This window comes from Homalodisca vitripennis, chromosome X (genome assembly GCF_021130785.1).
Source record: "Homalodisca vitripennis isolate AUS2020 chromosome X, UT_GWSS_2.1, whole genome shotgun sequence".
Taxonomy (NCBI): Eukaryota; Metazoa; Arthropoda; class Insecta; order Hemiptera; family Cicadellidae; genus Homalodisca; species Homalodisca vitripennis.
In genome coordinates, this window is record NC_060215.1 from 9,467,545 (window position 1) to 9,482,847 (window position 15,303).

Genomic DNA, 15,303 nt, shown 5'->3' on the forward strand with positions numbered 1-15,303 from the left:
AAGCAGCTTTACTTTTGTTTGTTGCTTTATCAAGTAAAGTGTTATTAAAGTCAAGCTTTGCTTTTTTTATTTCATTTCTGTAAACATTTTTAAGATTTCTATATTTATTTCTAATATCAATATTTTTCTCATTGCTTGTGTTTTTTATAATATAATAAAGTCTATCAAGCTCCTGCTTTGTCTTATTTAGACCTTCATGATACCAGGCAACATTTACTTGTTTAGATTTAGATTTCTTATTTTTTAAAGGCATAGCACAGTTCAGAGCCAATAAGAACTTTTCTAAAAATAACTTAAACTTAAGGTTAACATTTGACTTAATAACATAAATATCATTCCAATTAGTGAGACCTAGGTAAGACGCAAAAAGTGAGGAGCCCAAAGTAGAAATGGGTCTAACAATAAACATTTGTGGTATAATCCTAGACATTACATTGTCTAAAGTAGCTTTGAAGAGGATGGCCATATGGTCTGAAGCACCAGTGTGAATGACTGAAGATTTTCCCTTATCTCGATGAATAGTCGTCAGCAGATTATCAATACAACTACCCTTTGTTGCATCTCCTCCAAGGGTAGGTCTTGTAACTTCATCAACAGTAATATTTAGTCCAAAACTGTCAATGAGGTTGAATAGTACTATGGCCTCTGAGTCATTTCTGTTAAGAAAATTGACATTGAAGTCACCCACAAAGACTATATTACATTTATTATAATGCAGGAAGGACAGAATGTCATATAACTTATCATAGAATAGTGATAAGTTACCTGCTGGAGATCTATAGAAAGTTACCACTAGCGTTTTCCAAGTTGGCAGCATTATTGCCGCTAATTCACAAACAAGTTCCTCCGAGAAACAAGACAATTTATCATAAAAAACAAATTCAGTTCCTTCCTTAACACAGATAAGCACACCCCCATGAATATGTTTTTCTCTTGCGAAAAAGTCAGCGATAACATAGCCAGGTATCACTAAATTGTTTATATCAGTTGAGGACAACCAGTGTTCTGCAATACACAGTACATCTGTCTTATATTGACTATTTAAAATATCGATGAGAGGGAGTTTGTTTAGTATACTACACACATTCCAGAACATCAAATTAAAGTTAGGCTGTTCTTCTAAATAACCTGTACATGTTATGGATGGTGGTTTGAGGCGGTTACTGTTAAGTTTTCCGAAGGTGCTAATAAAGGTTGTATTAATTCCAGTTCCTCTGTAGAGTCATCACACCCAGGCGGTAGTGGTTGCTTGGTACTCTCCGCGGCCTTGCAGATTTCCTGCGCCAGCCAAATCTTTCCTATTTGATTTAGGTGCATACCATGCCTTGTATGTAATCCTCTACTATCTTTCTCTTGTTACTTTGTTCCTTATTCTATCTCTTCTTGTAGTCTTCTCTATCCCTCTTAAAAATCTCATTTCTGCAGCTTGCAATCTGCTTAAATCAATTTTAGTCCACGTCCACGTCTCTGATCCATATAATAAAATTGGTTGAAAATAAGATTTATACATCAATACTTTTGATTCTTTCCCAATGTTCCAACTCCACACAATCTTCTTCACCATATTGAAAAACTTTCCACTCTTCCATATTATGTTTCCTATCTCTTCTCTTATTGTGCCCCTATCTGTTATGATACTTCCTAAATAACAGAATTCCTTCACCTTTTCAAGTCTTTTTCCTTCAACTAACACTTCTTTGTTATTTCCTTCCCTTCTCTCTACTTTCATTACTTTACATTTTTGTATGTTCATCTCTAAACCATATTTCTTCGCCACTTTTGCCCATTTGTTCAACTCTCGTTCTAACTCTTCTTCCCTATTTTCCCATATCATTATGTCATCCGCATATGTTATTGTCTTAAGTTCTTCTGCTCCTCTGTTTCCTTGTACTTCTAGAATAATTTCATCCATTATAATATTGAAAAGGAAGGGTGACAATATGCTTCCCTGCCTTACTCCTCTCTCTGTTTTAAAAGTTTCCGTATATTTTTCTTCAATTCTTACCCTGTTTTTACATATGCCGTACAGGTTCTTTATTCTTTCTACTATTCCCTCACGCAATCCTCTCTTTCTCATACTCTCCCATATCCTTTCTCTCAGTACTTTATCATATGCCTTCTGATATATTTTTTCTAGTGAGGTTTTGCATTTCTCAAACAGTTTGTCCGCATAGAGGATAACCTCCTGAATGGAGAGGGTGATTATAGGTCATTGTTCCTTGAGATTGAACTCATTGGCGGTATGATTGTTGTTGTTGCCAAAGTTGCTCCACATGCAGATAGGCCTTATTTTATATGTAACTCTGCAAGAGCATAGTAAGCAGTTTTAGCTGCTCCAATCCAATGAACCATTTTATTCATCGCACTGCATAGACACCTGTGCTGATTGTTTTGCAGACATGGTCAGTATGTGTGTTCCACGACAAGTCCTTGTCTATTGTTAGCCCCAAGGATTTTGTTTAATGCTCTGTTATGGGCTGTGGGGTGGTCCTATTTGTTTTTCTCTGGTTGCCTGTTGTCCGTTGAAGTTAAACATTGTCCGTTTGACATCATCCAGTTAGATAACTTAAGAACCAATCATTTGCAAGGCTCTTTATTCCAAGATGTTCCAACATGTTGGTCAGAAGTTGATGTCCTAAGCAGTTGAACACCTTACTGAAGTCAGGAAAACAGCAGGGAAAAATTGATAATTTTCTTTTTGTTCGACAATGATTTTAATTAGATGAGACATGGCTGTTGCTTTTGAATTTCCCAACAAGAAACCGTGTTGACTTGGTGTGATTAGATTGTAGTGTCAGATGGCTTATCAGTCTAGTCAAACATATTTGCCCACTGATTTGTTTGTAATAAATGAATAAATAAATCAATTCTTTATTGCCTTTACAACAATATTGTTGGTAGCAATGTTACAAACACTTGGAATTTTGAATATTTTATATCAGTTAATAATATATTATCATAATGTAAAAGTAACAAAATAAAGTTTAGTTTCTTGTAGCAATACAGCCTAAATAAAAAAATGAATTAATTAAAATAAAAAATTAAATTGAAGTTCAATTTGAATTTTGGAAATAGTCTATATATTTATCCATATCATAAAACACATTAATGTACAGAATGCCCAAATTTTATTCATTAGATACTTTAAGACTTCTGTACTTTGTTTATGTAGACTCTACAATCACATTTGGATTAAACATTTATTAAACTACATCAAAATTTCATCTAACTTAGACTACTTTTGTAAAAAATATTTATTATTTTGAATCTTCACTGGAACTGTACCCAGTACAATTGTAAACAATTTTTGTGTGTACACGTTATGACAGTCTATAGCCACTACATCTATCAACCTATTCTTTACTTAAAGCAGTTAATAGAAGCTAACAAACTACCTTTGCTAGGCAGCACTCATTGTTACTTTGCACTGCAAAAGGGCAATGTAGCAATAGAATCCCATAAATTAGAATAAAAAAACTAGTTATTGTGGACCAAAAGTATTTAAATAATCTCCCTATCAACATCAAAAAATAAAATTGTTTTTACTTATTTTTATGTTCATAAGAATGGGGTACAAACACAAATATACCTTATTATACCTTATTATTAAATATCCTTATTATTTTATAGGGAAAATGTTCCTTAAATACTTCTGCTTAAATTAATGAAAAATAATTATAAAAAATTATATTATTTTTAATATAACAATAAAATAAATATATGATCATGTACGATCTTTTCAAGATATTTTACAACACTACCTTGGCCTAGTGAGATTAACCTACTGGTAATCTGTGTCTGCTTCCCTCAAACTTCCTTTCTCTACAATATTATGTGATAAGGTGATATTGCCATCAGGAGGGTCTTCAGCGAGAGCAGATGCTACAGACTAAGTTGGCCTCCTTACAGCAGCTGTTGTTGTCCCTCCGTCAGTCCGTAGACCTTGGTTGGAAGGCTCTCATTGCAGAAGACCGACTGTTATCGCGTGTTGAGATTCTTGAGAACCAACTCCAGACATATGCAAAGGTCAGTATATGTTATTTTAAGTGTTTAAAATGTTTCCCTCTCACATAATCAGTTGAAGGTGTGACAACCATCTTTCGGTAATACCCAAGTAAAAAAAAGAAGTTTATGTGCATGTGGCAGTGGCCCACTTCCAATTCCCACAAAGTTTGGCATGGATATTTGGTTGGTATTTCAAGGAAACTTTTTATTGTACTTTTATTTTATAGTCTGCTATTGTTGTGCTCTTTACAGTTATATACAACTTAAGTGATTCTGAATTTTATTTATATCATTTGGTAACACTGTTTACAGAATTTTACCGAGGACAAACTGCGAGATGAGTTGAGGAATCTTCAAAAAGATAAGTGTGTCTACCAAGACCTTGCAAAAGAGTGTCTTCAGAAGGTCTTACAAGAGAAATTAGAAGTGGTCCAGAGGTGTCAAGACATAGAAAGGTATAACATAATGTTATATGCATTTAACAAATTAATGCCAATTATGGTTATTCTGTGTTTGTTTGTTTGTTCATAAAATAAATGATTATATGCCTCTGTTATGATGTTATGCTCTGTGAATCATGGCAGATTAAAATCTGGAATATTGTGTATAGTTTCATGCCAGTAAAACTATCTTAAATGTTATTTCCTTTGAAAAATGAGTTTTCAGCTGTGATAGAAAAATGTTTGTTAACGACCTGTATTTCTTGTAAATATAAATTAAATTCTGCAAAGAAAGCTTTTAGATAGTTTCCAGGATTTTATATAAAATTGTTATTGTTTATGAATTTTTACTTCACCAATTTTTTTTTGTGCTGGAACAATTAAATACAAATACAAATATTCTTTATTTTCAAATACATTAAGTATTGAAAAGGCGTCAAATAAAATCATCACAAACAGTTGTTACTATTTCAAAAATAAGTTTTTCAAATGGCAATGTTCATTGTCTTCTTTCAATAAACTCGTTAAGTGAGTAAAAAGGATTGTTAATTAGCCAGTCAGTAAGAGTAGTCTTCAGTCTTCTCCCGGTGAGGCATCTCAATTCTTCAGGTAGAAGGTTGTGCAGCTTCATGCCCATGTAGGAGGGTTTCTTTTCATATAGGGAGAGATGGTGAACTGGTAGTTGGTAACGAGTACCGTGTCTAGTATTGTAGTCATGTAGGTGTCTATTCTACGTCAGGGGTAGTCCAACAGCATACAAGATGACTTCTTTTATGTAGAGGTTTACTATTGGCATAATCTTCAGGGTTTTGAAGGCTTCTCTACAACTTTCTCTGTAGCCTAGCTCAGCTAAGGTTCTTACGGCCCTCTTTTGTAGAATCAAAACTTTCTGAAGATTACTTGTGGAAGTTCCTCCCCATATCATTAGGCCATACCTGATGTGAGTTTCAAACAAGGAATGGTAGGCAATTTTCGCAGTAGATATGTCGCTTATACATTTTGTACGTTTGATCATATAAAGGGAGGAATTTAATTTGGAGAGAAGATTGTCTACATGCTGTGACCAGGTAAATCCCTCATCAACAATGACTCCTAAATATTTAGCTTCGGTGTTTCTTTCCACATCGGGTATTGTTGGTACTTCATCACATCTTCTCCCAAGTGCGACTTGACTAGTTTTGTCTGGATTTACCACCAAGTCATTTGAGTGGCAGTACTGATAAGCCATGTTCAAGGCTGTGAATGATCTGATATCTAGATTGTCTTTTTGTCCACTCAAGAGCAAGGTGGTATCATCAGCGTACATTGAAACTGTACAAAATTTGTCCAGGTGTTCGGGTATGTCATTTGTAAACAGTATAAATAATACTGGTCCCAAAACAGACCCCTGGGGCACTCCTCGATTTATAGGTAAAGGTCTTGATCTAGTTATTGCTGTGATTCCACTTGTTGCTTGTTTTCGGTCTTTAAGATAGCTCTTAAACCACATCTTGGCTGTGCTCTTAATTCCTAATTTGTCTAATTTGTGTAATATGAGATCATGGCTCAAGCAGTCAAATGCTTTACTCAGGTCTAGGAAGAAACTAGTAACATGTTTTCCTTCCTCAAGGTTGTCAATTATGTAGTCAGCAAAATCGGTTAGGGCGGTCATGGTTGATTTTCCCTTGATGAAACCATGTTGTCTCTCAGTTAATAAATTAAACTTCTCACAGTGGTCCAAAAGCCTTCTCAGGACAACTTTTTCTAAGATTTTAGAGAAAGTTGGCAATATTGATATTGGCCTGTAATTGCCAACTTCGGTTTTACTCCCCTTTTTATGTTTTGGATAAACTTTTGCAAGTTTTAGGACTGATGGAAATTGACCTTGACTCAATGATTTGTTAATAATACTTGTGAGGGGGATCGTTAGTGATTCCTTACAATGTTTAAGTATTTTTGTGGAGATATTGTCGGTGGCTGCAGAAGTTTTTTGTTTGAGATTTTTTATAATATTTTGTTTCTATTTGGCTTGCGTGTTGGTAGTTATGTAAGTCATGGCCGGTGGCCGGTATGGGTCTATACATGGTTTAGGATGGTTTAGGATTGTTTTTCAGCGTTCTCTCAGCGATGCTGGTAAAGAAGTGATTCATATGGTTTGCAATTTTATAGGGGTTATCTTCTACATGTCCATCAATTTCAAGCTTGAGTGTTTGTTGTATTACATTTTTTGTCTGTCTTTCATCGTTTATTATCTTCCACAGGGCTTTAGATTTATTTTCTGCTCTATTTATGAAACTGGCTGATGCCTCTTGTCTTAATTTTCTCAGTCTCGTCATATTCTTTCTTAGCCTTTGCTAGATTGCGTTTATCTTCTTCATTATTTGTTTTCTCATATACTAGAAGTTTCTGAAGGAAGTTTTCTTTTAGCAAGTTTACCTGATGGTCTACAAAATGTTTATTTGTCACCTTCTTTTTCCTTCTAATTTTCTTTAATGGACATGCTTGATTGAGAGCCATGGTAACTATTGACATAAATTTAGTATATGCTTCTTCTGCAGTGTAAGCATTGTGTACTTCATACCAATTTTCTTGTAGCAGTAAAGCATTTAACATACTAAGGTTATTCTGGGAATAGTTTCGGCTCATTCCACTGTAATAGGTGTTTTCCTGACAAGTCCTTATTTGTGACGTACAAAGTTGTGCAGTATGGTCAGATAGGCTGCTGTGAAATACCTTACTTTCTACGTCTTCAAGTGGTAGATTTGTACAAACACAGTCAATTGAAGACCTTGTATTCGATGTAATCCTAGTAGGAGGTAGATTCAATCTATAAATGTTGTGACTGGTCAAAACATTATTAAGTTGTTTGTTTTCGTTGTCAGTCTTTAAGCAGTCAACATTGATGTCACCTAATAACAGAATGGGGTGATTTTCTGCTTTTGTTTTTCCCAACATTTCTGATATTAGACTCAGTGCTTGATGAAGGTTACCAGAAGGAGGTCTATAAATTCCAGTAATGTATAATGGTTTTTTGTTCAATGTTAGCTTAATCATTGCTGTTTCGCAGATTAATTCTTGACAGTATGCTGAAACAGGGATTGTCTCTGTCAGGTGGAATATGTTTTCGTCAACATATATTGCTGCTCCTTCTTTAGTATGGTTACTTCTACTAAAGTAGGTGGCAAGTGTGTAGCCAGAAATTTTGATATTTTTTAAAATGTTTTCTTTAAGTCCATGTTCTGTGACTATTAAGATCCTTGGCTGTACTTCTTCAAGAAGGTGGACTAATCTGTTAGTTTTATTCTTCAGTCCTTGGATATTTTGATGTAGAACAGTGATTTTTAGGTTAACTTGTTTGCAGGGTGATGGGGATTTACAAAGTTTAAAGCCAGCTTATAAACTTTTAAGAAGTTTTGACCTGTGCAATGTTCCTAGAGTTCTTATGTTATTGCTCATGTCTCTCAACTATCCTCTAAAGCTGTGCATCTAACACTGTACCCTTCAGAATCTGAGGGCAACAGTTTCTTGACATCTTCTCATATTCTCCCGTGTCCACTAAAGAGAAGTCTGTTACCTATGGTCTTGCGTTACACCCCATAGTAAGATTCTTGTTAGTGTGACCTTAGAACTACTTCTGGAGACACACTTCCCAGGGTTCACCTGACTCGAAATGAGGATACTTATTCTCTAATCAGGGGGGATCCAGCCGGGAGGTTGCTAAAGCCAGACAGCGGTCTAACAGACTATTTACACACGAAAGAATTAAATGGGCTATAAGATTGTTTAAGCCATTTAAATCTCCTGGGGCGGATGGAGTTTTTCCAGCCCTTCTTCAAGAGGGGCTGGATATACTTTTAAATACTCTTAGCATTCTGTTTAGAAGCAGCTTCGCCTTAGGATACATACCAAAGAACTGGAGGATAGCACTAGTGGTGTTTATACGGAAGAACGACAGGGATCCGACAAAACCCAGCTCGTACAGACCCATAAGCCTAACCTCCTTCATGGTGAAAACTATGGAAAAAATAATAAACAGACACATAAGGGATGTAATATTACCGGATCACCCACTTAGTCCCACACAACACGCCTACATAGAAAGTAAATCAACCACCACTACTCTCCACAGCTTAGTGGGAGAGGTGGAGAATACCTTCGAAAAAAAGGAAGCCCTAGTCAGCGTCTTAATGGACATTGAAGGAGCTTTCGACCGAGTAGCATATCAATCCATGGAGACTGCGATGGAACGTTTTGGAGTTTCCCCAGATGTAGTCAAATGGATAGTAGCCCTCCTAAAAAGCAGACAGGTGAAAGCAAAGTACGGAGACGAATCTACCGCGATCACAGCCCAAAGAGGCTGCCCCCAGGGGGGAGTTTTGTCTCCTCTCCTGTGGGTGATGGTAGTGGATGATCTCCTAAGCAAAGCAGAGAAGAGGGGAATTAGGCTACTATGTTATGTGGACGACCTAGTGCTTATGATGAAAGGAAAAAACAAAGGCATGCTGGAACGCCTAATACAAACAGAACTTAACTTCATAAGTAACTGGTGTCATGGGGAAGGTCTACGGATCAACCCATCAAAAACAAATATGATTACCTTTACCAGGAAAAGAAAATTCCAGCTATCACAACCTGTTCTGGAGGGAATCAGCATCAACCAAACAAAGGAAGTGAAGTACCTGGGTTTAATCCTGGATGAAAAGCTCACTTGGAACTCCCATATTAGAAACAGGATATCCAAAGCAATAATGGCCCTTGGTGCCTGTAAGAGACTTTTTGGATTTAAATGGGGACTTAAACCCAAAATGATATATTGGATTTACGAAACCATAATAAAACCAATGGTCACATATGCTGCCTTAGTGTGGTGGCCGAAAGTAGAACAAACAACAGCTGCAAAAAGGCTACAGAGTCTTCAAAGGCTAGCTTGCTTAAACATCACGGGAGCGATGAGCTCCTGCCAAACACTAGCAATTGAAGCGGTCCTGGGTTACACTCATCTTGGGCAGGAGGTGATGAGAACAGCCGTTATAAGCGCAATGAAGCTATTAGGAACAAAGGTAATAAATGCTACCTCCTTAGAAGGCCACATGAAAATATTGCAAAAATTTCCTGAGGCTGAAATGCTAACCAAAGTGTCAGATGCTAAGGTTAAGAAATACTCCTTTGACAAACCATATACGGTCTCTATCGGAAGTAGGGAGAAATGGATTAAGGAGGCCTACCCTACAAAAGGAGTCCTGAAGTTTTTCACTGATGGTTCACTCCTTGACTCTTGGCAGGATACAGGATATGGAATACATGGGCCTGGAGTTTACATGGCTGTGCCCCTAGGAAGACATGCCACGGTTTTTCAGGCGGAGGTCATGGCAATAGACTCATGTTCCAGAATACTCGTACAATTGAGGACAAAAGGATTATCATACCTAATACTTTCTGATAGTCAGGCTGCACTGAAGGCACTGGATACCTGTTCGTTTGATTCGAAAGCGGTCTGGGAATGCAGGAATGCTCTAGCAGAGCTGGCAATAAATAACAGAGTAACACTCGGTTGGGTACCGGGTCATGAAGGTATTCATGGGAATGAAAAAGCGGACATCCTCACCAAAAAGGGAGCGGAATCCACATTGGTGGGGCCTGAGCCAGGTTGTGGGATAGCCTTCTCCAACATTAAAGCTCTGGTCAAAGATTGGGAAAAGAGGACAAGACACAATAATTGGAGTAGAGCCTCAGGATTAAGACTATCCAAATTGTTTATCTCTCCTTATGTTAATTGTTTATCTACTCCTTAAGGGTGGACAGGTCTCCTAGACCAGAATAAGGAGGATATAAGACTGATATTAGGAATGTTGACAGGACATGGTCCTCTGAGGAAGCACCTTATGAAGGTAGGCCTTAGTCAGAGTAACGAATATAGACTCTGTGGAGAGGAGGAAGAGTCAGCGGAGCACATTTGGTTAGATTGTCCTGCCATCATAGAGACTCAGAAAAGATACCTGGGAGCATATCTCCTCAGCCCCAAGGACATTAGAGAACAGGAGCCCTTAAATCTGATTGGTTTTTGCAAGAGCCTCGGTCTTTGAGGGCACAAAATTAAAGTAAGGGAGGCGCAAAGGTCCTTTTAGGACTAAGCGCGGGGACAAACTGTCCTTTTCCCTTAGGAAGGAAAAAAAAGATTCTTGTTAGGCCTAGACTCGTTTAGTTCAGACCAAGTCCCAACTGAACTAGCTACTTGTGACAAGCCCCCGGAGTTTCTTATTCCGCCTTCTTCGCACCGCCTCACTACAACTTTCCATCTTGTGCAAACTAGTTTTATTTTCATTGATAGTTAGGATTTGTTATGTTCATTTTTAAGGCCTGATAGTGAAGTTCATTTGGCGTATTTCAGAAAAGGTTAACACAAGTAGTGCTCACAAAGAGATATTTGGGTTCCTTGCATAATATTAATAGATTGAGATGTTTTAAGGTTGCTGCAGATTCTAAACAGCATGAATCCATTTGTCACAATACCACGTTCAGTATTGGAATCATCATTGTCAGTTATTACTTAGACAAAGTTTTATAAACAGACTTTCTTCACTTAAATTTATTAGGGGTTTCATAAATTAACCTTATTAAGGGGCCAGTGTGAAGATAATAACTTTGAATTTTGATAAACGTGGCTTCAGATATCAGAAGTTTTTAGTTGCTCGTTTTATAATGTGAAATTGTTTTTTAAATCAACCCCACAAATATTTGGGAGAGATAATCCATCCTTTTATCATTCTTGAACACTTATGGTCGTAGATCAGAGAGCAGATTAGGGGTTACAATGTTGCACTCATACATGATAATAGTAATTTTTGTTGTTACAGAGAATTGCGAAATGCTGAGACGGAATGTGCTAACTTCAAAGAGATAATGGAGAAAGATCACGAAGAGCTTCAAGAGCTCGCTTTAAAACACAATGCTCAAGTTCTCAAGGCAGTGGAGCTGCAGAATAAGCTTCAGGTATTTTTTTTAACCATTTTAAGTGGGTCATCAAAAGTGTTACTCCACTTAGTATTATAAGAATGCTGTTAATTTTGAGTTTCATTGGCAATGTGAAGTAGACGTACAATACAGAAACTGTTTGAATTACTATTTGTGATTTTCTGTTGCATGATAATGTGATCAGGAAAAGCCTTATGTGCAGTCATAGATATTAAATTTATATTTTATAGGACGCAGAAGAGCAAAAGAAGGACGCCCTAGCCATACTAGAAGCGGAGAATGAAGAGCTAAACAATGAGGTGAAGAGGCTACTAGCTAACGAAGCCGTCATGCATGAGAAGATCCAACAACTGGAGGCTTCTGGAGAGATTGTGGGGCGGCAGCTACTCGGCATACAGTCTCAGTTCCAGTTCAAACGTTCCCCTGATATCCACAAACACCTCTCTTCACTGAAGGAGAGAAATGGTAAGAAACACCTCTCTTCACTGAAGGAGAGAAATGGTAAGAAACACCTCTCTTCACTGAAGGAGAGAAATGGTAAGAACACCGCTTACAACACCGGACACAAAAGCAACTTCTTCCTTACTCAACACCATCTTAGCATTTTTGAGAAGAAAAATCAAGTACGGAAACAATGCTTTTACAACGTTCTACCTGATTTCTTGAGAAACTGCAGTGCTACAGATACAGATAAAAATTTATTTTAAATTACCATTTCATTTTTGCCACTAATTTTACAATCCCCTAGCGTTACAGTGGGAAAAGCTACTCTGCCAAAAACTTTCTGTAATAAAGTTGTGTGAAGTGTAGCTAATTTAATTCCCCATATAATAGTCTGAATTTAATTTATTATGTTATGATTGTATTACCAGGTAAATTAGGTGGCTATTTTCCTGGATTTTCTGTTAAGCTGATTGAAGATGTGTGAATTTTACTATATTTTGACATCAGTACGCTACAAATATAATATTGAATCCATTTGTTTCTTTGTAACTGTATTACAATTTCCTTTTATGTTCAAAGATTTAAAAAAATTACTTTCTTATTTGAAATTTGCTATTTAAATGTTTTTGGAAATAGAACAAAGTTCAAGATTTATTTTTATGTAGCAAGAATGTTATAGTAAATTATTATTTTTGTAGTGTAGAGTATACCTAAAACTTTTACTCCCATATATGAAGGCTTTATTGTAAAAGTTAATTCTATGATTTCCTAAAAATTATTAGTTAATCATTGTATAGTTAAAATCTTTTCCAAGTTTTTTATAAATGAACTTTTAAAGTATTAGGATTAATTAATTTGTATTATGTGATTATAACTGAGTCTAAAATGTATTGCCCATATTCTATTGGTATTTCGAGATTTGGATAATAATATTTAACAGATACATTACATTTTTCAGCAAAGTTCGTACAGCCTTTATGCAGTTTTTAAGATATTATCAAAGTTATTATTATTATTTTGTAGTGCTAAGCAATTTTACGCAAAAATGTAGTGTGGAAAAAAGTCTTTACCATTTTCTTTTTTTGAGGTCATATCTTCTTTCTTCATTTTTTAAAAGGAATAGTTAAAGAATATAGGAAATAATATTTTCACATTTGTATATATTTTATGTGTATAAAAACGTTTAACTTTGATTTTTATCTGTATTAGTTTAACATGTGATTATACAAGGGCAAATCAAATATAAACAGTGATGTTTCTGTATTCCTTGGTCATAGAAAGTTCTAAGCCAATTGAGTGCGTACTTCTCGTCTTCATTGCTCTCAAAATCGTTTTCTTCTCAGTGATTCCTTCATAGGTGCGAACAAAAATTAGTCACAGGGGAACAAGTGAGGGCTATAAGGAGGGTGCTCAAGGGATTTCCAGCCAATTTCCTTTAGTGTTTCCCTTTTCAAAGCCGTGGTGTGAGGTCTGGCGTTGTCATGAAGCAGAATGACATCTCTGATGGTCATGTCTCTTCTTTTGTTTCAACAGGCAGCTTTCACCGATCATAACAGCTGACAGTAGGAAGCCGCATACACTGTACGTTGATGATGCAGAAAATCAACAAATAAAATGCCCCTATAGTCCAAAAATATCGTTGCAAGGACTTTTCCAGCAGAATTCGAACAGCACGAATATTGTCATCTGTAAGGTTTGTCCTTGGGTGTCGATCATGATAATTTGTTTGCAACCCGTTCATTGGTTAAAAACTTGATGATAGTCCGTTGCTCAACAGACGAAGGGACTTCTCACTTGGCCATGGCTGTACTGATAGCAATGCCAAATTGAACACTAACCAGACAGTTTCCCCACTCCTGATAAACCAAACATCTACTCCACACAGCATTATCTAGTTAAGCCTGCATTCTAAGAACAATAGCAAAATTACTGTTTATATTTGATTTACCCTTGTATAGTAATTTTTATGTTTTTGTCCTCATACTGTCATCAAATAAAAATGGAAAAATAACAAATTCATCTTTTAAAATTATCTATAAAAAATAAGGATCGTGTATGAAATACAGGGTGAACCGGACCACCTGGACTTATAGCAATATAAAAAGTGGACATAAAAACTCCATTTCAACTGAACTCGTCTATTTTGTGGTGATATAATTATTTTGAACCTCCCAAAAATCTATTAAGGGTATTTTTGGGGGTAGGGGTTTGTTTTTGAGAGATTTTTAAATGTAAAGGTGGAACATGTGGTACCTCATTTGAAAAATGAATATAAACAGTCTGTCAAATGGAATAAATGAGTATTGATACTCTAAGGCTTTTGGAATGAAATAACATCATTTGCACCCAGCAGTGTTCTTAATCTTGGCCGATATACATACAAAATATCCAACGTCTACCACATAGAGTTAAGTAGGTAACATTTAAGTGTTTGTTTTATTTATCACTAACATTTTTTGGAAACAAATTCCTTTTATTGGACTTCAAATTTAGTCAGAAGTACATCAAGTATTTTTTAAACGTTCAACTCACCAAATAAAAATACTTACAATCGCACAAGCAACATGTGGAAAACATATAACTGTGGGCTAAAGTTAATGTTACCTTCACTATTATGCCAATGGTGGTAACTTCATTCGCAACATCAATATCACACCGAGAATATTCCTATTCTTATCAACAACGCAGGGTGATCTTGAGAAATTTAAAAAAATTCAGTGAGGTGTTGACACTGGTTTAATTTTCACAATATGCTGTTATGTTTTAAATGACAATTAAATTAGCTTGACTGCATTTTTAGATTTCATATTTTATTATTATCAGAGGGTGAAAATTTATGTTAGCACTATTCGCTTAGGTTTCATCATCTGGCAAGCACTTGAATACTTAATATACACCCATTTAAACTTTGTGATATAAATGCAATATCTGTGAGTAAAAACTTTCAATTATAATCTAAATCCATAAGTATTTGAGTTCAAAAACCTTACAATTTCCCATTAAATATATACCGAGATAATTTTTGTACTCAAGCAGTAGTTTTTCCTCTTGCAGGTAGCACTGAAGATGTGATTTGTAAAAACAACGATGAAGAGTTAAATGACGAAAACCAGAAAGACGTAACAACAAACTCAATGGATACCCTGATGAACCGACTGACACTGTCTATTAACGAACAAAAGAAAACCAAAGAAGTTGTGGACTTGATTGAAGGTAAATTTTGTGACAGTATTTTTAGATCTCTCCTGTTTTAAATAGAGCACATATCAATGTATTCAACAGAGTGTGTTAATCAGTTATATTGTAGCTGGTTGTTTTTAGCCAATCAGAACATCCAAACCTTAGACCATTCACACTAGTCACATGACTTGGCTCCATGTGATTTTTTTATTCCCTAAAGTGAAATCAGCTTAGAGCGGAACAAGATTTGAGATGGAAGTCATGAACAGTTTTACGGGAAATG

General features: G+C 35.9%; 1 protein-coding gene across 6 annotated transcripts in view; it reads left to right on the plus strand.

The window, feature by feature from the left end:
- Window positions 1-15,303, plus strand: part of LOC124368659 (sarcolemmal membrane-associated protein) — a 142,219-nt gene that overhangs the window by 33,179 nt on the left and 93,737 nt on the right. For all 6 annotated transcript variants that reach the window (XR_006922981.1, XM_046825915.1, XM_046825910.1 and 3 more), the window contains exons 7-11: window positions 3,859-4,026; window positions 4,318-4,460; window positions 11,279-11,414; window positions 11,627-11,861; window positions 14,895-15,053. Coding sequence is in view for 5 of the 6 variants with exons in the window: in XM_046825915.1 (XP_046681871.1) it covers window positions 3,859-4,026; window positions 4,318-4,460; window positions 11,279-11,414; window positions 11,627-11,861; window positions 14,895-15,053 (841 nt within the window). In the remaining variant the exon portion in view is untranslated. The remainder of the gene's footprint in view (window positions 1-3,858; window positions 4,027-4,317; window positions 4,461-11,278; window positions 11,415-11,626; window positions 11,862-14,894; window positions 15,054-15,303) is intronic.